This window comes from Plecotus auritus (assembly GCF_963455305.1).
Source record: "Plecotus auritus genome assembly, chromosome: 4".
NCBI lineage: Eukaryota > Metazoa > Chordata > Mammalia > Chiroptera > Vespertilionidae > Plecotus > Plecotus auritus.
Window position 1 is genome coordinate 78747512 of NC_137775.1, and position 26525 is coordinate 78774036.

A 26525-nucleotide genomic window follows, 5' to 3' on the forward strand; every position below is an offset into this window, starting at 1 on the left:
TTGGTATAACCAGCAAATACTCTAATATGGTTTAGAAAATAATAGCAGCAGTCTTTTGCTGTTCACCTACTGTATGCTAGGCACTTTACAGTATTAATACTGATATTCATAATAATAGCTGCTAATATTATTTCACGGGTAATAATGTGAAATAATTGCCAGGATCCATCATGTGCTAGGATCTGTCACTTTTATGTCTTAATATACATAATTCTCACAACAATCTTTATGGACAAGTCCTGACTAGTAGTATTATTCCTGTGTTACAAATGATGAAACTAATGCACAGAGAGGTTCCATAATTTCCTAAGTTCATTCAGCTATTAATTCTCAGGATTTGTGTGGAAAATAAGGCTAAGAGAAATTACACAGTATTTTGTATATTGGACAACAGTCTAAGGAAAATTACATCCCAGCCTGCCTGACTCTAGATTTTTGCTTGCTCTACTAAAGGAGCAATGTCAAGTTGCATGATTAAAGCTGAAGGGGAAAGCTGAGCTTAACATTTGGATGTTGGTCTGATAGCTTCACAAATAGGCTTTAACGTTTAAGTTATTTCTTTTATGCTATAAGAGATAATTGTGTAGGTAGTAGAGGAAGGGTTAAAAGCTTTTTAGGGGAGATGTTTTATTAAAGACCCCACGTGTAGAATTGAAAAGCAAATCTTGCAAATCTGGTTTTTATAAATGTGAAAAAAATAGTTGATTTGGTAATCTAGATAATTATAAGATAGTATGAGATATATAGAAGAGTGTGAAATTATTCTGTAGATAAATAGTAGCTTGGAATTGAAAACTTCTAAATGGCTTTTCATCATGAAGAATAATGATTTCTTGGTGGTAAATTTCTCATCAGTAAAAACAAGAATAACTCGATGCTTACGTGCAGTAGGGCGGAGTTGAACTTACTATAATCAGGGCTGCATTTGAAATACAATTTGGGAAATACTCTGTTTTCACAGAGAGCTTGCTGTTTGGTTTGAGATATTAAAAATACATATGTTTAAGCCATTAAACACTTAAGCAGGGTAGCATAGGATAACATGCCACAATGAGTGGCAAACAACAAGGGTTTTAAGAGATCAGATCCGGGAGACTTGGGTGGCTCTGAGAAGTCTAGGGCTATGCCAGGCCAAGGAAGCTGACTTAAGCAGGATTCAAAGGAGGGGGTGGGTGGGAGTGGGTAGGTGGGCACACTGATCTTGATGTACTGGACTGCAGGGCTTGCTGGGAGAAGATCAGGTTGGAGAGAAAATGATGAAGCCAGAAGGAAAATTTTTTACCCTTTGTGACAGAATGGATAGACCTGGAGAACATTATGCTAAGTGAAATAAGCCAGTCAGAGAAAGACAAGTACCATATAATTCCACTCAGGGAATTTAATGAACAAACTGAACTACCAAGCAAAATAGAGACAAACTCATAGATGGAGGGCAGGCAGACAGCTCTGTGGGGTAGATGTTAGAGGGTGGTGGGTGGAGGGATTGAGCAAAAAAGAAAAAAAGAGAGAGCTCATGGACATGGACAAGAATGTGATGATTGTGGGGCGTTGTGAGAGTGGGTGGAGGTGGAAGAGGGCATGGAGGAGAGAAAATAAGAAAATTAAAAATGGTGAAGCCAGGTAATAAACAGATGTGATTGGTTAGCCTAGACAGCCGTGGGCAAACTATGGCCTGCGGGCCGGATCCAGCTGTTCTATCCGGTTTTCTTGCTCTCCCCTCCACTCCTTTACATTGAATTTATATTAGTTCACACAAACACTCCATCCATGCTTTTGTTCTGGCCCTCCAGTCTAGTTTAAGAACCCATTGTGGCCCTCGAGTCAAAAAGTTTGCCCACCCCTGGATTGTTGGAAGTTTTTGTGGGCAAGAGTGTCATAATATAACTGGTATTTTGGGAAGAACCTTGACTTTCAAACATAGATAGGCATTAAGGAACTAAATGTGAATTCCATGACATGACTGTGTGTCTTCACATAATAGCAATGTGTTTGCTAAATGAGTGGACCTGCAAAGAGGTGACCACTGGCTTACCCCAGGGGACACTCTTCATTTCCCCCTTTGCTTTGTAGCAGATACTTGGATGAAGTCGGAGAAGGCACGCTGATCTGTCTGTGCAGGATACAGAAGGTCTGGCATAGCAGTCATTCATGCAATGAGACCTGGGGGGTTTGTTGACCTCAGATTTGCAACAGTGGTACACCTGAAGGCAGTCTCAGGCTGTCTTAATAAAGCTGAGAGTCCATAGCTCTTTTGTACTGTTCACTGGTTAAGCCACAAGCAGAATATTTGGCTTATATATATTTTATTGATTTCAGAGAGGGAGAGAGAGATAGAAGCATCAATGATGAGAGAGAATCATTGATTGGCTGCCTCCTGCATGCCCCCTACTGGGGCTCGAGCTTGAAACTCAGGCATGTGCCCTTAACTGGAATCGAACCCAGGACCCTTCAGTCCACAGGTTGACACTGTATCCACTGAGCCAAACTGGCTAGGGCTATGACAATACATTTTAATGAAAGTGTCCAGAAGGAGGCAGCCATGAGGATGAGGGTCTGGAAACAAGTGAGGAGGTTGGCTTTGAGAAGAGAGGATTAAGGAGAAATGTGATGGGTGTTTTCAGGAATTGGTAGGGCAGTCGAGTTTGGGGTTTATTTGATCCAAAGAGAAGATGGTTGGATAATTTCCAGGTTTGAAGATTTAAGCTCATATAAAAAATATATCCAAACATCCTCAGGGTAGGGTCCAGTTTGGAGTCAGGTATTGCATTTAGTTGTCATGTCTCTTTGATCTGCGTTAATCAGGAACAGGTTTATAGCCTTTTTACAGACTTTTATGACAACATTTTTGAAGAACACTGAACAGGGGCTTATTTATATAGAATGGAAGGTGAGTTAAATATTGAGTTGTTTAAACAAGTACAAATGATTTTGGTGTTTGTTGATGAAACAAACACTATTTCAATATTTTACCAGACTAAGAATACCAAAATTTTAAGAGTAATATAATCAAATAACTTTAGTTCTATCTTGTGGTCAGTTATAACTTTTCTTCTTTTATATTTCCTTATTCATTATTATCTTAACTAGATGCCCGATGCATGAAAATTTGTGCAAGAGTAGGCCTTCCTTCCCCTGGCTGCTGGCATTGGCTTCCCTCCAGCCCCTGGGACCTGGGCTTTGCTCCAGCCTTTGCTGGCAGGCATGCGGGACCAGGGCTGCTTGGCTCTGGCCACTGCCGGCAGGCGCCTGGGGTCTGGGCTGCTTCGCTCTGGCCCCAGCTTCGTCCAGAAGGACGTCTGGAATGATGCTGGGAAGGACGTTCAGTCTAATTAGCATATTACCCTTTTATTATTATAGATTGCTGCCTTCACCAGCACTACCATTTATTGAAGTTAATGAGTTAATCCAGCATGAAGTCGCTAGAATGTGGCAGGGCTAAGATTTAGTTCTTGGCCCTTCTGGTTCTACAGAAAAATGAACCTTATCATGCCACAATAGAAAGACAGTTAAGAAATGATCAAAAAGAAACAAAGTCAGAGAAGTATGGGGAAAAAAGCAATATGTTTCTTTACTCAGCTCTAATTTCTTTCAGCATTATTCTGCATATTTTAAGTCTTTTCTGTTTGAGCTCACACCCTGCCGGGAGCCAATTCCAGCATGTCATAATTACAAGAGTTTTATCAAAAGGTTGATGAAACTTGGGGGTTCAACAAGGGCTGAGTCACATATGTAATTACCTGTTGAAGTGGCTAGAGGGCACTTCCCCCAAACCTGAATAGGATGGGGTTGTCTGCTGCCAGACAGTTCAGGGCATTTTAATCTACATGTTATTGCCTCCTGTTGGCCAACCACCTGAACAGCTATAGACTATTCCCCAATCTGACAATGCTTCTGTAAACCCTACCCTTTGAAACCCTACCCTTTGAAGTGTATTATCTCCACCTTGCCTTAGGACAAATTGTGTTAATAAAAAGCATGCGGTCCTGAGACAAGGAGAATCTTTAGCTCCTTTAGCTGAAGCTTCTCTGACCCCCATTGCCTTTCAAAACTATCTTTCATTTTTGGACTCCTGCTTCATCTACGCACAGCCTTTCTCCAGATTGCTGAACCCTTCTTAATGCTGGGACAAGAACCCCAGCAACACCCCTGATATGGCCATAAATTTTTATTTACATTCTTCTCTAATCAATTTACTTTACACGAATTTAGAGATATAGATTAAAGTATCTGAAGAAATCAGGCAGTATTCCTGAAGGTCATTGTTTTAGCTGGATTAAGGTACCGACTAAGGCATTTTCAAAGATGAAAAACATTACTTTTTGATCAGTGCTGTTAACATTCTAAATCACGTTGTGTAGGCCTTCATATCAGAAGTGTCTGCATTCTGTAGTAGGCTGATTAAAGCGGAACAATGCTTTGTTATTTAATACTAGTGGTTCTCAACCTTTCTAATGCCGCGACCCTTTAATACAGTTCCTCATGTTGTGGTGACCCCCAACCATAAAATTATTTTCGTTGCTACTTCATAACTGTAATTTTGCTGCTGTTATGAATCATAATGTAAATATCTGTGTTTTCCGATGGTCTTAGGCGACCCTGGGTCCACAGGTTGAGAACCGCTGCTGTAGAGCCTAAGACCATCGGAAAACACAGATATTTACATTACAATTCTTAACAGTAGCAAAATTACAGTTATGAAGTAGCAACAAAAATAATTTTATGGTTGGGGGTCACCACAACATGAGGAACTGTATTAAAGGGTCGCGGCATTAGAAAGGTTGAGAACTACTGTACTAGACTAAGCTAGGGGATGGAGCTGTGTCTGTCTTATTAAACAGTGCATCTCCAATACCTAACATAGTGTCTAATACGCTGCTGTATTCCTCAAACCATACTAAGAAATGTGTTGCTTAATGAATGAATGTGAAACCAAATGAAACTTTCCCCCTTAGTTTATGATATAGAACTATAACTACTATGATAGGGAACTGAAAGGGTTACTTTGGTAGGAGGGACATAAAAGTTAGTCTGGAGGAAAAATAAGTTTAGGACAACTTCCTTCTTTTAAAGCTGAAAAGACCTTTTTCATAACAGGGGTAGAGAGTGAGGCCCCAAGTCAAAACCAGTCATGATCGCCAGGGCCAGACTTAGGATCCATTCTTCTGACCCCTTTCCATTATATATTGTTTCTCCATTTGTGGCTAGGTACTAGAAAGTTTACTCATATTCATAGACAAGATTAATTTACCTAAAGCTACAAATTAACTTCACTGCTTATTTTCATTCGTTCAGAATGTAGAAGAATATTGCCTATAGCTAGATTCTTCTACGTTGGAAATTCTCTAATAATATATTAAAATTAGATTCTCTGCAGTCTTTCTCCATGTAGGGGGATAAAAAATATTTTTCTTCTACCCTTTGAGGTTCTTGGCTTTATAACAAAAAACAGATTAACAAGAGAAAAACATAGAAATATACTTCATAAAAGTTTATGGGATATGGGAGCCTTCATAAGGAAATTGAAGACCGGAAGAAAGGGTTAAACCTGAGTGTTTTTATACTAGGTTTGATTAAGAGTGGAAGTCATGGAAAATGTAAAAGCACAAAAGTGTATGAGGCAAGGGGAGAAAACTCAGCAAGGCCTGTTTGGATTCTTCTGCAGAGGTTAAGGGTGCTCCTTTCCCAGAAGTACAGGGAGGGCACTTCTCACAAGAAGGTCTTACTGGTATGAGCTGACTCCAGCAGGAGGTAGGGCAGAGGCAGAGTCTTTCCAGCACATGATACTGCCCAGATTCCTCCAGCTTAAAATATTTAATATGTTGAAGGGCCATATATTGGGCTAGTGTGTCCTGAACCCCATCATGAGGGTGCAGTCAGGTTTCTTTGAAAATACTTTCTAAAACATTTATTCCCATAGAAGCAAATAGAAAACTGTTTCCGGCCCCTAGTCAAGAGTTTACTGTGCTGCAAATCTGAGGGGGAATTCAGAGATTCCTTTCAAAGGGGCCTAACAAAGGAAGGCAAGTAGCAAAGAACTTGGGAGCTAGTAATTGGAGAGAGATGAGAGAGCCATGCCCTGCAGGGGAGAATTTGATAATGAAAATGGCCAGGGTGTCAAAGGTAGCCCTGGGTCATGTTGGACTTGCCCAGGAGTTTGGAAACTATTGCCCATGCAACAGAGTCAGTTGATCTTAATATAGTAGAGAAGAAATGTCTATGTTGTGGAAAAGAGAAAGGGAATGACTTCAAAGGTGTTGAGGCTGGGAAAACTGTTGCATACTTTTAAAAATGCTGAAATAAATGTTTGATGGCACTGTACTGTTGATTTACATTACTAACATATTCTGACACCAATGTTTGCTTAAAGAATGTCCTATTAAAATTGTTCAAGTATTCTTGTTTGTGATTTTTTAAAAAAGTTCTCGTGGAGCCGAAACCGGTTTGGCTCAGTGGCTAGAGCGTCGGCCTGCGGACTGAAGGGTCCCGGGTTCGATTCCGGTCAAGGGCATGTACCTTGGTTGCGGGCACATCCCCAGTGGGAGGTGTGCAGGAGGCAGCTGAACGATGTTTCTCTCTCATCGATGTTTCTGGCTCTCTATCCCTCTCTCTTCCTCTCTGTGAAATATCAATAAAATATATTTAAAAAAAAAAAAAGTTCTCGTGGAAATACAGCACTATTTTTTCAAATAAAATTTAAGGAGTCCATAGTGTTCATTATAAGGTCAGTTTTTGCTACTATGTATGTAGAGAGTCCTTGACATATAAATGGGCACTTTTGTAAGTCATTTCCCTATATGGTTGACATATATTATAATGCTGGCCTTGTTCTCAGGCTAGCCCACTAGATCTTATTTAATGCATATCCTATTTTATGGATGTTAAGTCCTGAGATCAAGGCGCCATAATACCCTAGGGGAGAAAGAGTGTTCCCCCTCCCCATCCCCAAGTAGATTTTAAGTTTCAAACCTTACTCCATTTCCCTATCTTTCCTTAGACTCACCCCCCTTTTTTCCCTCTCAAGGGCCCAGGGCGTGTGTCTGTCCTCCTAAGATACTCTCTTTTCTAGTGTGTTCATATCCCATTTTGGACTCCCAGCGCAGCTGGTCTCATGTAGGATCAGGAGCAAAGCTTGATGAGAAACTCTGAGGGGAACCTAATTCACTGAAGTCTGTAAATGATAGAGCACTCTAGCCATTCTGCTGGAAAATAAATTTCTGGGAATTTCAGACAGATTCCAGAAGAGTCAATTATGGATGGGAAGGCCAGCGTGTGAGTAAGCTAGTCATGCCTGGGGTCTGCCCAGGTGGTCAGATTTTTCAAGCTGTTCCTACTTTTCGCACCTCTCCCCTCACTGTACTTTGGCACCCAGGGAGGGTGGTGGTACAGTGTGATGTTGAAGAGCACTGGCTGTGGTCTGCAAGGCTTGGATCTTTACCCATGACTGTTTACTAGAGGTGTGACCTTGAACCTCTCAAAGCCTTTGTTTTCACATCTGTAAAGCAGTGATAAGAATAATGCTCTCACCGAAACCAGTTTGGCTCAGTGGATAGAGCATCGGCCTGCGGACTGAAGGGTCCCGGGTTCGATTCCGGTTAAGGGCATGTACCTGGGTTGCGGGCACATCCCCAGTGGGAGGTGTGCAGGAGGCAGCTGATCGATGTTTCTCTCTCATCGATGTTTCTAGCTCTCTATCCCTCTCCCTTCCTCTCTGTAAAATATCAATAAAATATATTAAAAAAAAAAAAAGAATAATGCTCTCTTGATGGCAGGGGAGGGGAGGGAGAAGGGGTAGAGATCAATCAAAGGACTTGTATGCATGCATATAAGCATAGCCAATGGACACAGACACTAGTGGGGTGAGGGCATGAGTGGGGTAATGGAAAGAGGAGACTGCCCTTAGCGCACAGCAATTTTTTTTTTAAACAGCGTTTATTGGAGTGACATTGGTTAACAAAACCATACAGGTTTCAAGTGTACAACTCAACTAAACATCGTGTACACACTACAGCATGTGCCCTTTGCCCAAAGTAAAGTCTCTTTCCGTCCCCATTTATCCCCTCTTTACTCTCTTCCACCTCCCCCACTTCCCCTCCCCGCTGGCTATCACCGTGCTGTTGTCTGTGTCTATGTGTTATATACAGGATGTCCCCCAAAATGTATACACACTTTAACAGTTGATAGCTTAATTTTGAAAATGAAATGTATTTTAATAAACACTGCCTTTATAATTATTCAAAGTATGTGTATGCATTTTGGGGGGACACTCTGTATAGTGTATTTTGCTTAATCCCTTTACCTTTTTTTCATTCTTTCCTCTGACAGCTGTCATTCTGTTCTATGTATTTATGTGTTTGTTTCTATTTTGTTTATTAAATTATTGTGGTTTTATAATAGTACCCCAGTCATGGGTGCCATTTACATGGTGAACTCTAACTAAGGAAAAATAAACATGATTTTCATAACAGTCTGGCCCAGACCCACACAAACACCTTTATTTTTTCTCCCATGGCTTATGGCAGTTTGAGGTGAGATGCCACTCATTTGGCAGCCGGCTGTTTGTATTATTAGTGAACCATCCCACATCAGTGGTTGAATTTAGCCTAGGATACTAGTAATTCACAGAGCTATAGCCCAGGAGAGCCACAACCACAACATAGCACTTCAAGCCTCCTGCCTGAGCAGAGAACCGACACTCAGATTTTCTACAAGAGCAGCCTTCCACTATTGAAAACAAAAAACAAAATCCCCCAAACCCAGGTACTCTAATGGTACTACTGACTGAAGAATAGTGTAGAAATTCTATTTCTTAGATTTCTGTGCAGTTAAACCACATAGATACAACATAGGTGTCCTTACAAGTTGTAAGAGTGGAAATGTTTTCTATAGATTTATTGTCTGAGTCAGTGAGTTTCATGCTATCCTTTTATCTCACAATTTGTCATTTTCCCCAAACGTTTGAAACATCTAACTTTTATTCTACATAAACTTAAAAAACATAAGAAGCCGTATTTGCAGACACTGTAATTTTACTGAGCATTGTATATTATAGAGCCATTTTAATGTGTCCACTGGGCTGTTAAATTCCGAAGTTTTGTCTGGTAAACTTAATTTCTGATTAATGTTTTCTTGCTGAATTTTGAATTAAGTTTTCATAGTTGGCAAGATCAAATAAAGACTTTTTTGGGGGTTGGGGAAGGAGTTGCAAAAATATCAGGTTCAAATCAGGTTCCCAGTGCTGTGAGATGCCCTGGACAAAAAAAAAAAAAAAAGACATTTTAATTGCCCATCACTGAGTAGGCACTCAAGGGCCCACAGCTGAGGGCGTGGCTAAGGTCACAGTGGCTAATATTTTATTTATTCTTTGGTTATCTACTGTCTGAAAGGTACTATGCAAAGCATGAGGCGTTCACCAAGAGAACTGAAGACAGGGCCCTGTCCTTTGAAGGGGCTTATTATGTGCATCATGGATGGACATGTGGGGAGGAAAAATACTTTTTCTCCACTTTTTAAAATTCTTCTGGCTGGACTAATAAACCAACATGAGACAGAGTAGCAGGAGAAAATGATCCAATTCATTATATATGTACATACAGGGTTCCATAAGAATATGAGACCAAGGACTAATGGGCAGTTAAGGCTTATATGCCATTTGAGCTAAGGAGAACGGGGAGGGTTGTGGTTTGAGACTTCAAAGGTCAGGAAGGCAATTTACATGGAGATAGAAATGCAAGTTTGGTAAATGAATATTGGTCCATCTCTATAAATGGTACATAGAAAGGACTTCGATGAAGAAAACTTGCTGGTTCCTCCCTGTCTATTATACCTAGTTCTTATTAAAATTTAACTATCTGTGACAATAGCTTCTTTTCTGAAGCAGGTCCTCTATATAAATTCTTTTTTAAAAAAATATTTTATTGATTTTTTACAGATATGAAGGGAGAGGGATAGAGAGTCAGAAACATCGATGAGAGAGAAACATTCATCAGCTGCCTCCTGCACACCTCCCACCGGGGATGTGCCCTCAACCAAGGCACATGCCCCCGACCGGAATCGAACCTGGGACCCTTCAGTCCACAGGCCGACGCTCTATCCACTGAGCCAAACTGGTCAGGGCTCTATATAAATTCTTTAAGACAGTTAGGGGAAGGTCAAAGATTCCTTGAAAATAACTAGCCTAAAATAATCAATATCTATAACACATATTTTGGGGTGGCAACTCTGCTTCCCCTCAAACTATTTTCTAAGGGAAATGATTATTGGTATCTTGGTATAAACCAAGGAATGTGGGAGTACAGAAGGGGGAATTCTTCACAGCCTGGGTGACTGTAAAACTTGACCTTGAAGGAAAAGTAAGAGTTCAATAGCTAGAGGAGGAGTTGAAACAGAACAGCACTTTGGGTAGAAGGAACACCATGAGTGCAACCAGAGTTATGACGGTGGTGGCTTTGAGAATGTGACCGCATCTATTCAGCTGACATTCTTTTCAAATTCTCTTAGCCTTTGGCTTGGAAGTGAACTCCCTTGGTAGGGTGCTGGGACCCATGTATCTTGCAAATGGGATCTCAGATTTGGTAGGTGTCAACCTGACTCAAGTGTACTCTTGGTTAAACATGTTTAAAAGATAGGGTGCTTATAACAGGGGCTAGAGACAAAATAACTTCTGCTTAGATATCAGGCTTTAGTATAAGACAACAATGTGGCATCTTTTTTGACTAGTCATGTACAGTGGGGAGGACTAGCTGGTGAGCATCTGTGGTCCACAGACCTCTGTTGAGTAGATTAGAATCTGGAAATTTGGCAAAATTATAATGTCATTTAGAAGTTATCACTTTGAAAAAATTGGTAGCATCTTTGAAAGGTTTACTCTTCCTGTGGAAGATATAGTTCTGTTGCAGAGATTAATTTTAACGTGTCAAATTTTTTCCCTTTAAGTACACAATGGAAAAAAACCTGTATTTATAATTCCTTCCAAGCATATGAGTTTCCCAGATAGTTTTACAGAGGTTTTATTTAGGAAAATGTAAATCATGGTATTGGGGACTTGGAGTTTCATCTGAATTTAAGGCAACAAAAAATGTTGAACAAGAACAGGGAAGAGGTGTTAAGCATTAGCATGAATTGCAGCAGAGGCAGTGGGATCTCATCATCTGGAGGTGTCTTTAAAAATAGTTTCAGTGTTTATCTCCCTGTGGCAGTTGTCTTGATCATAATCCTGTATTCCAAAGGTTTAGTGAGGAGGATACAACCAGTTGTTGTCAGTTGTTTATTTGTAAAGACTTGAGGAAATGGGCTTATGTTTAAAGGAGAGTGGATTAGTTTGCATAGAAAGTATTAGAATATTATAAAGGCCTTAAAACTATAAAATATGCTCATAAGAGACTGTCAATTTTTCCCAATCCTTGAAACTTAGAAAGAGATGGAGCCACCACTTGTGTCATCCCCACCCTCAGTAGTGTCTTTCCCTGGCAAAGAAAGCTCTGAAAGGGACACCAGGAAGTGCCCGTGATGGTGTGACCAGAAGATACCCACACTGGCCAGCTCTACCCCTCCTGGAGCCTGAGCCATAGGTGGATTTTATTCCTTGCCTACTCTCTCTGCCCTCTATGAGGACCTTGCTTCCTCCCTAGCCTAGAGCCTGACTCATCATATTCCAACCATTCCAGCAAGTGGCTTCCTGTTCCACTGAGGGGTGGGGGCTGATGAGGGTGCTACACATCATCTCTGAAGTAGATGAAATGACTTTTGGGGGGCTCAGTTGGTTCTTTGATTTTTTTTGTGTGTATTGAGAGTGTAGTGCCCCCCCCCCCAAAACAACAACAACAACAAAAAACCAACAAAAAAAACAACTGCACTGTAAAAGGTACTCTAAATTGTGCCAGAAGGAGAGTTCTTACTGCGACAGGTATTCACTTAATTGTTGAATTGTTGTGTAGCAGGTCAGGCATCAACAGCCTATAGTGCATTTGACAAAAGCCCTAAAGGAAATGATCCAGCTCAGAAGTATTCAGTAAGCCGTAACCAGCACTTTAATCAGAATTGCAAAGTAGTTGAAATTTTTGTTTGTCATTTCCCTATATCCCTTTCCTGGACTCTTCTCAACCCACTCACCAGCTACCCAGGGTCCTCCCACTACCTTCTCAGTGTTAGAAGCTCTTCCTTTGGAATCCCATCATGCCCTTGCATTGCCTCCTCAAATCCACCCCCTCCCATGTTATTCCATCTTTGAAATCGATAATACAGGTAATACATAGGTGTTAAGACAACTAGTCTGATAAAGTGACCTGGCATTAAGGGGCAAATGACTGATAGCTTGCTCCATCCCAGAAGCTGTCTTTTTTTTCATATAGGAACTGAATATATTTTACCTGAATGTACCTCCAATTTATAATAATTTATCTGAACCTGTCTTATGGCATTGGTATGACCTTACTGGAGAATCTTTAGTGGGAATTTATTGAGGAAATACACATTTTTAAAGACTAGTTGTTAATTTTATAAATTTAATAAAACTAGTTGTATATATAATTAAAACCAATTAAAATTCTTTAAAATAATTTTATATGATTTTTATTGAAAAATATTCACAATTCTGTTTCAAAACTTCCTCAATGAAAACTAGAATTTGAAAATATGGTGGAATTTGTTTAAAATGTTTGATGATGTAGGTATAGATTACCTTTGTTAAACAGACATTTTGTATTTAGTTATATTATTTGGGACTTGGCACAAATGAACTCCTGTATGTAAATATGTAGGACTTAGCTATTATGATAGTACTAGAGGCCTGGTGCACAAAATTCGTGCACTTGTGTGTGTGTGGGGGGGTCCCTCAGCCTAGCCTGCGCCCTCTCGCAGTCTGGGAGCCCTCAGGGGATGTCCGACTGCCGGCCACTGCCACTGCTCTCACCAGCCGTCAGCCTGGCTTCTGGCTGAGCAGCGCTCCTACGTTGAGCATCTACCCCCTGGTGGTCAGTGAACATCATAGCAACCAGTCATTCTGCCGTTCAGTCTATTTGCATATTACCCTTTTATTATTTAGGACTTTCAGTAGTCATTATTTGTCTTGTTATATTGCTATAGTCACGTATTTATATTTATATCAAAATTTAGTTTTATTGACAAATTTATTTATTATTTGTTAGAAGGGTCAAGTGATTATAATCCCACTTTCCCCAGCTTTTTCTTTCTATTGCCCAAATTGTGAGAATGTGAGAGGAATGGGAAAGAGGTGAGCATAAAAATGCTAGTTACTGGTAACCTTCTCCTTTCATTATGCTATTGAAAAGTGCTCTTGATAGAATAGTACTTAACCATGATCTTTTGAAGTGATAACTAGTTTAAAGGTTTATGTAAGTAATGAGCTAGGTAGAGGATATTTGAGGAACTTTTAAAAGTATCTTTCTGCCATTTATCACAGGGTTTCACCCTCAGAGGCAGAATTCCGGTCAGAAACATCTTTTAGTCTAACCTAAAATCTCCCTCAACCCCTAATTTTGAAAGACTACATGGAATGGATAATGACAACGATGTCTTTATAAGCCAGTGCTCATTTGTTTGACATTGGAATATGGAGGTTGTCCAGAACATATCTTTAACTAGAGGCCCAGTGCACGAAAATTCATGCACGCAGGGGGGGGTCCCTCAGCCTGGCCTGCGCCCTCTCGCAGTCTGGGAGCCCTCAGGGGATGTCCACCTGCCGGCTTAGGCCTGCTCCCTTGGGGATCGGGCCTAAGCTGGCAATCAGACATCCCTTTGGCAGCCCGGGAGCCCTCAGGCAATGTCCAACTGATGGCTTAGGCTCGCCAGGAGTGGGCCTAAACCCCAGTTGGACATCCTTAGCGCTGCCGAGGAGGCGGAAGAGGCTCCCGCCACTGCTGCTGCACTCGTAGCCGTTAGCCCGGCCTGTGGCTGAGTGGAGCCCCCTCCTCTGGTAGTGCACTGACCACCAGGGAGCAGCTCCTGCATTGAGCGTCCGCCCCCTGGTGGTCGGTGTGCATCATAGTGACCAGTCGTTTCCGGTTGTTCCGCTGTTAGGGTCAATTTGCATATTAACCTCTTATTATATAGGATAGAAATGAACTCCAAAACAGTGAGCAAATACTATAAAATTTAGTATGCAAAGTAATTGATTTCTGGATTCATTTTTCTCTTTTAGTTACATTATTTGTAATTGCTTAGCAAGATCTATCCAGACCTGCAGGATGAGGGAAAAGCATATGCAAAACCAGATTTATGTCTGTCTTCATGTTGACAAATAGGAGGAGCTGGCAGGAAAGGTAGAGGACTCAAACCCAAACCAACACAGACAAGAATCAATCACTCCAACACCCAAATTAATACAGAAAGGAGTAATATGCTTTAAAAATTTGAAAATTGAAATTGCCTTTTAAAAAGGTCCCTATGACAATGCTGAACCTGGGCAGAAAAGAATACAAAAAACAGCAAGTTGAAACCATGACTAAAATGCCCCCAAATAAAAAATGAAGTTTTATCAGTAACATAAATGTGTTTTTTAAAAAATTGATTGTAGATTGTCTACCTGAAAGTTTAACAGAGAAATCTTTTTTGCCAAACAACTAATCAGGTCCATGTGAAGTAGATGGATTATTTTGCTGCCTAGGGCCAACATTGGTTTGTTTCAAACTCTTTATTATTTTATTCATTAATACCTTAACACAGTGGTCAGCAAACCGCGGCTCGCGAGCCACCGCGGTTTGCCGCTCTGTTGACTAATGAGTTTGCCGACCACTGCCTTAACACATTGCGAGAATCATGAGAATTCTCGTGTTTTCTGCTCTAAGGCTTGTGGCCAATCACAAGAATTATTTAAAAAGATATTAGCTTGTAAGAACATGTAATAAATAACTTCAAAATGCAATGGGTATTTAATTTTAAAGCGTGCCTTTAACACTTATGTAAAACGTTTTTTGTACTCGTTCAATAGAAACTTATCTGGCTACTGGGTAAAGCTAGCAATAAAACTACTGGTCCTCAATGTGTTAAGATATATGACAAATATCTTTATAGTTTAAAAAAAACATTAAAAAATTAATTCTATTTGGCATTAATGATGACTCATTAACATATTGCCTAAAAAGTATGACCATCTTTTTTCTACATCCCGTAAGGATGTTTCCCCATTACACTCCCTGCATCAGTATAGAATTTACGTAGAGTTTGAGCTATGCTTTTTATTCTTTCACAACTCTTAAAGAAATAATACTGAAATAAATTTGTAATATACAAAACTGTTCAGATAGGGCAACTACCTAAGAGAATATCTGGTTTTAAGCATTTCTGTGTATTTTATTGATTTATTTTTAAATATGTTTTTATTGATTTGAGAGAGACAGAAGGGAGAGCGAGAAAGAGAGAGAAACATTGATGAGAGAGGAACATCAATTGGCTGCCCCTGCATGGCCCCTCCTGGGGAGACTGAGCCCACAATCCTGGGCATGTGCTCTGACTGGGATTCAAACCTATGACCTCTTGGTGCATCGGTCGATGCTCAGTTCACTGAGCTACACAGGCCAGGCCATTTCTGTGTATTTTAAAAGCATCAATTTACTGATCGATAATTGATGATGGTGATATATTGATAGACTATTTTAAATTTATTTTTAAAAATATTTTTATTGATTTCAGAGAGGAAGAGGGAGAGAGAGAGATAGAAACATCAATGATGAGAGGGCTCAGCTGCCTCCTGAACACCCCCCACTGGGGATCGAGCCCACAACCCGGGCATGTGCCCTGAGCGGGAATGGAATTGTGGACCTTCTGGTTCATAGGTCATCGCTCAACCACTGAGCCACGCCGGCCGGGCTTAAATTTATTTTTTTGAAGTAGAACTTTTAAGAAGCTCTCCCAAGAAAATTTGGTAGGTTATTTTTTTATGAATGTATTTGTGTGAAGTATAAAAATGACATTGAAAATCATTTTCACTGAAGCTGACTGTGCCCTTCTCTTTACCCAATTCGTGCAAGGCAGTGAGATGATCTCATTTGGGACAAGCCTTCTTCTATTATTTATGATCCTTTCTAAAGATAGTCGGTTGTTTTCCAGAATACTGCATCTTTTAAGTGTAGGACTCTTTAAGAGAGGACTGAATCCTTCCCGATACAGAAAAAGTTTGCTTTTTCCTGAGGGACCGTTCCTCCTTCATTGCGTACAGACTGGGCCCTCAGCAGCTTTGTTGTGATTTGGGCTTGTTCAAGATAATCGTTTACAAGGTTATATGTTGGTCAGAGATGCTATGTCCTCATTCTGTTTAAAAGCCTTCAGTGGTTCTCTTTACTTAGGAAATGTCTAAGCTTTTTAAAACGACATGTAAAGCCGCCATGTCTCCTGGCCCACCTTCCTACTTTACCTTCCACCTCCCATTTCGATTTCACGGACTGTTTCCTTCCCTGCACCATGCAGTTGCATACATCCTTGCCCTTTTCCTTTGTCCTTATTCTTCCCTTCACCTGGCACAGTTTTATGTCTTAGCCAGGCAGACTTCTTAGCCTTCAGAGTTGGATAGAGCTCTTCAGAGCTTTCTGAGCTGCTGCTCTGACTGTATGTACTCTAGAATGAAATTTCCTCTCTGAATTTCTACCATCTCAGACTGCAAGCCTCAAAAGGTGGCACTGTCTTGTTATTCATCTTTGTACCCTTAGAACGTAAATGATTCCCTGGCATATAGTGGATGCTCAATATTTTGTGACCTATATGGTAACAGTATGTTTAAATATGGGAAGTAAAACTTTTGTCGAATTTGGATTAACATCAACCAGTACAAAGTCAGACTTTTGAAAAAGGCAGTTTTAAACTAGCTAGACAATGATCTTATCTTTAAAGTTGAATTTGATTTAGCCCACACAAAATCAATTACAATAAAAATTTTAGAGTAGTATTTTTCAACAGTTAAGCCACGTAAATGGACAGACCTGGCTTCATCTCTTCTGTTGTCTCTCAAAAATAAATTGGAGATGCGTGTTGCCTCCATCACCATCACCAGCAGCACCCTGTTTAAAATCTCTCTCCTTCTAAGCCTCACCATTTTTTTCTGCTTACTTTATTTTTCTTCCTTAGGCTATGCTTCTTAAGCAAAAGATTGGAAGATTGGTGCCCTCTAGGGGTAAACTGCAGGTGCAGCGCAGTACACATATTTTAGAGAACACTGCACAATTCTGGGAGAATTGTATGAAATACAGAAAATGATGCTTCCTCCTTCTTATGTAATTCACGTTATGTAACTTAATCCCACAGTATCTCACAGTGCTTTCACTTTGCTCATCTGCTCCTCTAGCACTATTTACTCAGACAGTTTTTTGTTCCACAGGGAGAAAATATCCAAAATGAGAAGAAAGGCTGTTTTATTAAAAATTGAAAACGGAAGGTTACGACTACTGGCAGTTAGTGTAGTCATTTGTGAAGGAAAGTTACCGGCCAGATGTCTGTGACTCAGACCCAGGATAAAATAAAAAGCTTTTCTGTGTCAGCTTAACTATTTAATTTCATCTTTTCTTTCTCCTAAATTTCAGATACTTCTCCAGAACCCCATTTCCCCCCTTCTCTGTTCATCCACTAGCACTCTTTCCCCATAATGTTGGTTTGTAATTTTTAACTAACATTCTCTTTCATCTCACTCTTTAGTGGTGAGTAGAATGAGCCAAGTTTTAAAAGGTCTTAGTTCAGGGTCGGGTACCTAGTATTAACTTACCGTGTGTATATTTTTGTTTATTATTATTAATGATGGTGGCATTTGTTTTTCATAGAATGATAAAGATGATAATGTCTTATATTTATCTAGCCTTTTCATATGCAGTATTTTCGTAGACCCTCAGAATAATCACCGAGATAGGAAAAATAGGCATTACATGACAACCAACACCTCAGAATTTTTTCAAGCATTACGATGTCAGTCTATTTCTGCACCCCTCCCAAATTATTTTTTTTAAACTTTTTTATTGCTTTCAGAGAGGAAGGGAGAGGAGGAGGAGAGAGAGAGAAACATCAATGATGAGAGAGAATCATTGATTGACTGCCTCCTGCATGCCCCCTACTGGGATCAAACCCACAACCCTGGCCTGTGCCCTGACTGGGAATCAAACTGTGACCTCCTGGTTCATAGGTTGAGGGTTAGCCATTGAGCCACGTTGGCCAACTGGTCCCCTCACAAATTCTTAAGAAATTAGGCCAAAGGCTTGAGAGCAGCTTTCCATTTTACATATTTTAAGTTGTCACATTGAATTTTGAAAATATGATAGCTTTTATTTTCAGATCATAGAATTTTTGTTTTCTAGTTTGAACAAAGGCCTTCTCTTTTCAAATTTTGATTTTGCAAATGACAAAATTTAGGCCTAGATTATAGACAGCTGGTACTAGTTTATGGGACTCATGGTAAAAGCAACACTAAAATGCAGGCCTCCTAACTTGTTTTGCCTTATAACATGTTTTCTTTTCTTCTAAGTTTTGATAGCGTAATATTATTGTTTTTCTTTTATAAACATGCCTAATTTAATTTTTCTTTATTGTTGCATAAATATGGAGAAAAATGACACTTTGTTTTGGAAAGTTTCCCTGATGTAGGAGGTTTAGTTCAATCTGGCAAAGCAGGTTTTGAAATAGCCTTCCTATGAAGTAAGTGTTCAGAATCACACCCCGTCTTTCACTGTCCTGGAGTGAGAAAGTCATAGGAAGTGGAATGAGGAGTGTCATGTGAGTCTCGCAGGACGTGGGTGGGATGGCATGGGTTCAGGAGGCCAAGCATTTGTGGCAGATATCCCTACATGGCAGACTGAACAGAGGTTTGGGGAAATCTTTGGTGGTGTGAGCTCTAAAATCACAAGCTTAAATCTGGCTTGTGGAAGAGAGGAATAAGCTGAGGGTTAACTTTGTGCTAGTGATAATGGTCATGAAAACCCTCCACCACCACAAGATTTCTGTTGTGCAGAGGAAGGTTTGGACAGAGGTCTTCTAACCTTACATCTGTGAATTTTTAAAAAACGTTTTATTTTGAAATAATTATAGGTTCATGGAAGCTTTCAACAATACTGCCCTTTATCCAGCTTATAGCTGTGGATTTTTTTTTTAATTCTCACCAGAGGAGTGAGGATATTTTTTCCCATTGATTCTAGAGAGAGGCACACACATACATAGATGTGACAGAGACACATCAATTAGTTGCCTCCCACAAGCTCCCTGACCAGGAGCGGGGATCAGATCTGCAACCCAGGTACATGCCCTTGAATGGGAATTGAACCCGTGATTCTCAGGTGTGCAGAGCAACACTCTTAACCATTGAACCATGCTGGCCAAGGCCATCTGTGGATTTTTTTTAAAATAAATCTTTATTCAGATTATTACAATTGTTTCTCCTTTTCCCCCCCATAGCTCTCCTCCACCTGGTTCCCACCCCACCTTCTGCCCTTACCTCCCCCGCACTGTCCTCATCCATGGGTGTATGATTTTTGTCCAGTCTTTTCCTGAACCCCCCCATACCCCTTTCCCCCTGAGAATTATCAGTCCACTCCCTTTCTATGCCCCTGATTCTATTATATTCACCAGATTATTCTGTTCCTCAGGTTTTTAATTCACTTGATTTTTAGGTTCACTTGTTGATAGATATGTATTTGTTGTTCATAATTTTTATCTTTACTTTTTTCTTCTTCCTCTTCTTTAAGAATACCTTTCAGCATTTCATATAATACTGGTTTGGTGGTGATGAACTCCTTTAGCTTTTTCTTATCTGTGAAGCTCTTTATCTGCCCTTCCATTCTGAATGATAGCTTTGCTGGGTAGAGTAATCTTGGTTGTAGGTTCTTGCTATTCATCACTTTGAATATTTCTTGCCACTCCCGTCTGGCCTGCATAGTTTCTGTTGAGAAATCAGCTGACAATCGTATGGGTGCTCCCTTGTAGGTAACTAACTGTTTTTCTCTTGCTGCTTTTAAGATTCTCTCTTTGTCTTTTGCTCTTGGCATTTTAATGATGATGTGTCTTGGTGTGGTCCTCTTTGGATTCCTTTTGTTTGGGGTTCTGTGCGCTTCCTGGACTTGCAAGTCTATTTCTTTCACCAGGTGGGGGAAGTTTTCAGTCATTATTTCTTCAAATAGGTTTTCAGTATCTTGCTCTCTCTCTTCTTCTGGCACCCCCATAATTCTGATGTTGGTACGCTTGAAGTTGTCCCAGAGTCTTCTTACACTATCTTCAACTTTTTGGATTTTTTTTTCTTTTTGCTTTTTCGGTTGAGTGTTTTTTGCTTCTTTGTATTTCAATTCTTTGACTTGATTCTTGTGTTCCTCTAGTCCAGGGGTGGGCAAACTTTTTGACTCGAGGGCCACAATGGGTTCTTAAACTGGACCGGAGGGCCGGAACAAAAGCATGGATGGAGTGTTTGTGTGAACTAATATAAATTCAAAGTAAAGGAGCGGAGGGGAGAGCAAGAGAACCGGATAGAACAGCCAGATCCGACCCGCGGGCCGTAGTTTGCCCACGGCTGCTCTAGTCTGTTGTTGGGTCTCTGTATAATATTTTTTATTTCAGTCAGTGTATGTTTAATTTCTAGTTGGTCCTTTTTCATATCTTTGAGGGTCTCGTTATATTTATCGGCCTTTTCTAGGATATTCTTGAAAAGCCTTATAACCGTGGTTTTGAATTCTATATCCAGTCGTTTGTTTTCCTCCATTTCTTTCATTTGTGATCTGTTTCTTTGACGCCGCATTTTCACTGCTTCCCTGAGTTGGTAGGGTAGATTTGTGTGCTAGGTTTCCTATATGGCCCAGTGGGTCGGCCTCCCCAGTTAACCTGAGGTGGACACTCTTGGTGCACCCCTTTGTGGACTGTGTGTACAGCCTTGTTGTAGTTAAGTCTTGATTGTTGTTGGTATCACTGGGAGGAATTGACCTCCAGGCCAGTTGGCTGTAAGGATCAGCTGTGTCTACGCTGGGAGAAGTTCGGTGTTGGAGACAGCCTTATAGGATTAGACTTGCCAAATTGCACTAGCCTCTGTGCTCAATTTGGATGGGGTGGAGTCTCAGGGCGGAGCAGACAGTCTTGGCTTCCCGTCAGCTTTGCCCTTGCACGCGCATGCGCGCACTTTCAGACCTCTGCCTTCCCCGGCTCCCGAGTCTCCACCCGAGAGTCCAGATTCCCCCCACAAGAGCGTGGGTCCCCAGGGGCTCACCTGGAACTGGGGTTCAGTGCAGTCAGAATTGGGGTTCAGTGCAGTCAGGAGCTTCGGACTCCCTTCCACTAGGGAAAGCCTGTGGCAACCTCTGCAGCCTTTGTGCACACTGGTGCACGCGCCTCCAGAACCCTGCCTGCCGGGGCTCCCCTGGGTCTCCAAGTCTCTGGGTGCCTTTCTCTCTACCTGACAGTCTAGACTCCCCCTGTATGAGCCTGGGTCCACGGGGTTTCGCCCGGGACTGGGGTTCAGTGCAGTCAGAACTGGGGTTCAGTGCGGTCGGGGGCTTCCTTCCCCCTTCCGCCAGAGAAAGTCAGCCAGGCTCTCAGCCGCCCTTCCTCTCTGCGCGCACAAAGACCCTTTGCCGTACCTCCAATTCTCTGTGAGCTTTTCTCTTTCCTTCTAGTTGTAGAATTTTCACTCAGCCAGCTTTCCTGTGGTTCTGGATGGTGTCCGTTCTGTCTTTTAGTTGTAGTTTTGAAATTGTTGTGCGAGGCAGCAGTTTAGGTGCTTACCTATGCCGCCATCTTGATTTCTCTCCCCATCTGTGGATTTTTAATGTGTGGAGTGTGTGCTTCTGGCATCCAGATCTTGTGGAGAGTAGGACACCAGCAGCGGGTAAAAAGTTGCCTCTGTTGTTAAGTTAGCTCCAGTTGCTGTATCAGGAGTCATGAAGATCAGGGCATTGCCTGTATTTTTAAAAAGTGTAACTCCATGTAATAGTCCAGGCTTATATTTATATAGTGTGTTAAAACATGTAATAATTCTACTTGTCTTTGTGAGTTATTAATCTGAAAATTACATTTTTAGTGTTTATATTTTAAATTTAAATTTAGTATTTAAGTAGTAAGAGAATAAAAATTTAAAAAATCACTGTATGAATGAATACCATATAAGAAATGTTTTCTACTTTGTCCTCTTCCTTGTTTGAGTATTAAGGATGATCCTGGGTTTTAGGACCAAAATTTAAATTGCTTTTCTCTGTGTAGGTTCGAAAACATGTGAATGATCTCTATGAAGACTTAAGAGATGGACACAACTTGATCTCTCTTTTAGAGGTTCTTTCAGGAGACACCCTGGTAAGTTGTAAATTTCTTAATTTATTTTGAAGAACATATGCATATGACTAGGATGTTTTTGGCACAGACTGTTCAGATTTTTATAATATTCATCTTTTTGAGCTGCAATTTTTGCCTGGAAAAAAAATAGTTTTGGTTGGATTCCTAAGCATTTTCAGATTTCTAATGATGTGACTTTGGAGATTGAAGCACTTTGATTACCTTGCTTATATGATCAGTTTTATAATTAAAATACTATTTTTGTTCTTGCTTTTCTTTTTTTCTTTACTTTTGGGTTGTTTTTGCTTAGCAGAAGTTGTATGCATAATATAACCACACATTAAAAGACTCACAGATAGCCAGGAAATAAGCATCGCTTTCTGAAAAACGGTCTAACCCACTCCACAGGTGTCATTTCCTTTTTTTTGTGAACATGACTTCCCCGTTCTTGGTTACCTGTTATCCTTCATTATGTTCTGTTCATGCTCTTCTTTTCATTTCTGGTCTGTCTTGTGTCTTTGCTGTCCTATCTTCTGTCTGTTATATTCATTAGCCAAGGGAGCGAGATTTTTTGAAGACCTTACGATTGGTGAGTGCAACAGAAGCATGCGAATATGAACAGCATGAGGATGTGGAGGATGAGGATAAGGGGGTAGGTGTCGGCCCCCATAACTCAACTAACCTAGCCTTACAGTGCGGTGAGCGCTAACGTGATAGACATGTAACCCACGGGTTGGGCTCCTTTTTAGAAAACGTTAGAAAGGACCAAAACCCACAATGAGGTGGATGTGTGTGAACCAAGACATTGGACAAAGGAAATATTTTCTCTTTAAATTTATTTATAGATTACTGTGCACTGCGTGGTAATCAAACATAAGCACTTAAGGGATAAGATGGCATTTTAGCGAAAGGATTTTTTATAGTTACGGACATCTTGACAACTAGCCTGCTAATTTCTATGCAAAGTTATCCTATTTCTGGAATTTATTTTTCAAACATGGCAACTATTTTTTGCTTTATTTGAAGGAACTTCTGGAAACTTTTTTAATATTTAAGTTTATACTTTAAATCATACCTGTTGGCATTAGGTATTTAATGGACATTCTTTACCTGCCATCCTTTTATTTAGAAAGGGAGAAGGTTTTAACAGTCAAGAGTCCTGGCAACTAACAGAGCTGGTGACAATTAGTTGACCACAAGTCCGCCTTTGCAAGACCAGTGTGCTTCTTCTGCCATCTACATCCCTAGTGCCCCCTGATTTCATTGGAAATTGTGCTTTGTTTTGGACCTAGTGGGTGAATTCACCAACATCATTCCTACCTGTTGTATAGAACCTAGTTTTCCATTCTGTTGTCTGCTGTCTTTTTTATTATGGGGCCTTGGCTTCAGCACCCTATTCATATTTGAGAAGCTAAGATCTCAGTTTTATTTTTTTTCCCCTTTGGAAGATCTGATGTGGCAAATTTCAGCTTCATTCTTTGTATTTTTGTTAAGCATTTTCCCAGCTCTGTTTCCTTATGTTTTCCTTTTGCCAACTTGCAGTGATTCTAAAGGGAAACAGTATGAAGGAAAAGAATTATGGTTTGTCAGCTTTCCTGAAGTGGAAAACTATTATAGAGTCCTACCAATTTTGTGAAAAACACTAAAATAAAATAAAGAGGAAATATATTATATGGTTTTAATTGCTTTTCTCCCTTCCTCTATCGTGGCTAAGTAAAACTCCACTGTCTTTCTCCTTCTTGGTGATTTTTTTATACTAATTGCATGCTACTTTACCTCATTTTCATTCACATGCGGTATATATATATATATATATTTCCAAAAATAATTTTGATAATTGTTAGAATTCATTAAGAAGGGAAAATGGTATTTAATTCTTCTTGTGCAGCCATACCTTAATACCTGTAGGTTAGAATTGTATTTTAGTGAATATAAAAAGTCTATATGTTCTATGGTATTGTCTCTTTTCCTTTGTTTAAATAAAGCATTTGGAATACAGAATATGTTTAAATAAAACATATTGGGAAAAATCCCTAGTAGTTTACTATAAATTGAATCCCAGATAATACAAAAAAATTAGAACTGCCTTTAAAGAATTTAATGGGCTTACCAAAACAGTAAATACTGTTTTGACATATTAAGATAAGCATAATATATATTTATGTAGTATATTGTCAGTGTTATAAAAAACTAGTGTTTTTCATACTCTGCATTTTTCTATTCTTAGCCCAGAGAAAAAGGTCGGATGCGTTTTCACAGACTACAGAATGTACAAATTGCACTTGATTATTTGAAAAGACGTCAGGTAAGATGTTTTTCAAAGACTGTAATCATCCTCTATAATAAAAGCCTAATATGCTAAGTGTCCGACTGTTCGTTCGACTGTTCGACCAGTCGCTATGATGCATATTGACCACCAGGGGGCAGAAGCTCTGACCAGTAGGTTAGCTTGCTGCTGGGGTCCGGCTGATTGGAACTGGGCGAGAAGGGCTGGGCACACCCTGGAGCCCTCTTGTGGCCCCTCCCCGGCCCCAATCGTGCACCGGTGGGGTCTTTTGGCCTGGCCTGCGCCCTCTCACAATCCAGGACCCCTCGGGGGATGTCTGCAGGCCAGGCTGAAGGACTCCACTGGTGCACGGATTTGTGCAACGGGCCTCTAATAATAACCATATGTGACTGAGTTAATCTACATAGAATTATGTCAGGGAATGAAAAGGTTAAATTAGACTCTGAATTGTAATCATTATACTTGTGCTTCTGTGAGACAAATATTCTAAAATATTTATAAACATTTGCTCCAAAGAAAAGAAAGCTAATAGTAGTTGTAAGCTTAGAGGAATTACAAGTGGCTACATTTCCATTTGAATAAGAGGTACTGATTTTCCTTCTGTCAGAATTTGAGTGCTTTTGCCTAGGAAGTTAATGACAGAATGTTAAGAATGTCTATGAACAGTTCTTAGTAGTAGGGAGGCAATACCTTAAATTTTATACTTATTTTATAAAACTATTTTCATAAAAAATAGTTCATAATATTTTAAAAATTAAGTATTTTTAATATTTAGTAGTGATGAGGCGATGGTTTATTTTTTATAAGTAGATAATACTGGGTAATTTATAAGTAGTTAAAAATAAAGCAACATTTCTGACAACAGTCTCCAACTGGCTTGAGGTTTCAGAAAAAATCAAGGAAAAGAATGAACAACATATTGGATGTGATCTTGATTTTGGTAGCATTGTGTATAATAGTGGTATAAACCAAATAATTGGTAACTTTCAATGAGTAGAAAAAAGGAGAAAAAGATATTAGGAGAACTGAAAGTTGCTGAAAACAATGGGAACTCAGAGGTGGGAACAATTTTGTTTTTGATGGAGTAGGAAGAAGGGAGGGAGACGGGGAGAGGGAAAAACTATCTTTTATTAGTTCTTCATTTAGGTTATTATGAATGTGAAAATGCTTTTAGTTTTTAAATTCTACTAAATATTATGTGTTCAAATATTTTAAATGTTATTGGTACTTGCCTTATTATTTTTAATTCCAGTGCAAGTTTCCAAGAAGGATTAATGGTTAATTATAATCTCCTGGTATGACATGTATTCGGCAGTATTTTGTCTGGGAAGTAAAATGTTAGCTATCATTGTACTTAATTTTTGATATTCAATTCATGATATATAATTATTTTGTCCATCCAGGAGGTAATGTTAGATGTCATCATTGCATTTATTTACTTGAATGCATAATATGACAGTTGATAAGCTTTAAGTCTGATATATATATACACATTATATATATAGCCTTACAAATGTCCAGTCACTCATGTATTTACTTATCTTGGTAACAGTTTGTGATAAAGAAATAGAAAAGTAATGCTAATTTTTATTTAAACCTTTGTGAAGGAAGTGTGACAATGTTTTAAAAATTATTTTATGGTTTAGAACTGTTTCCTACTTAATTGTAAAATAAAGCTTATTTTCAAAAGACAAATGTCCAATTGAAAAAATCTCAAGTATCTAAGACTTCTCACTTGAGCTGTATTTTTGTTTTAACAAATGAGTAGTTTTATTACTTGATCTAGAAGACAAAACCAAGATAATCCCCGCTTTTCTTTGTGGTTCCTTTATAATTTGCAGTCTAAAATGAGTGAAGGTAGGGGGTAAAACAGTATTTTGAGCATTACTGGTATTTAAATCATTCAGTTTTTTTCTTTGTATGATTTAGCATTGCTTTTATATAGATAAAGATAAGTTATGTGATGATTTGAAAAAGTTTTTTTTAAATCTCTTCTTCACATATAAAACAG

The 26525-nt window shown here is 39.6% G+C and overlaps 1 protein-coding gene across 12 annotated transcripts in view; it reads left to right on the plus strand.

Annotated features, from left to right (window-relative positions):
• Positions 1–26525, plus strand: part of DST (dystonin) — a 458265-nt gene that overhangs the window by 197268 nt on the left and 234472 nt on the right. For 6 of the 12 annotated variants that reach the window (XM_080664697.1, XM_080664701.1, XM_080664693.1 and 3 more), the window contains exons 6-8: positions 22159–22248; positions 22781–22879; positions 24455–24532. In XM_080664697.1, the coding sequence (XP_080520823.1) occupies positions 22159–22248; positions 22781–22879; positions 24455–24532 (267 nt within the window). The remainder of the gene's footprint in view (positions 1–22158; positions 22249–22780; positions 22880–24454; positions 24533–26525) is intronic. The other 6 variants (XM_080664702.1, XM_080664699.1, XM_080664703.1 and 3 more) reach the window with 1 other exon arrangement.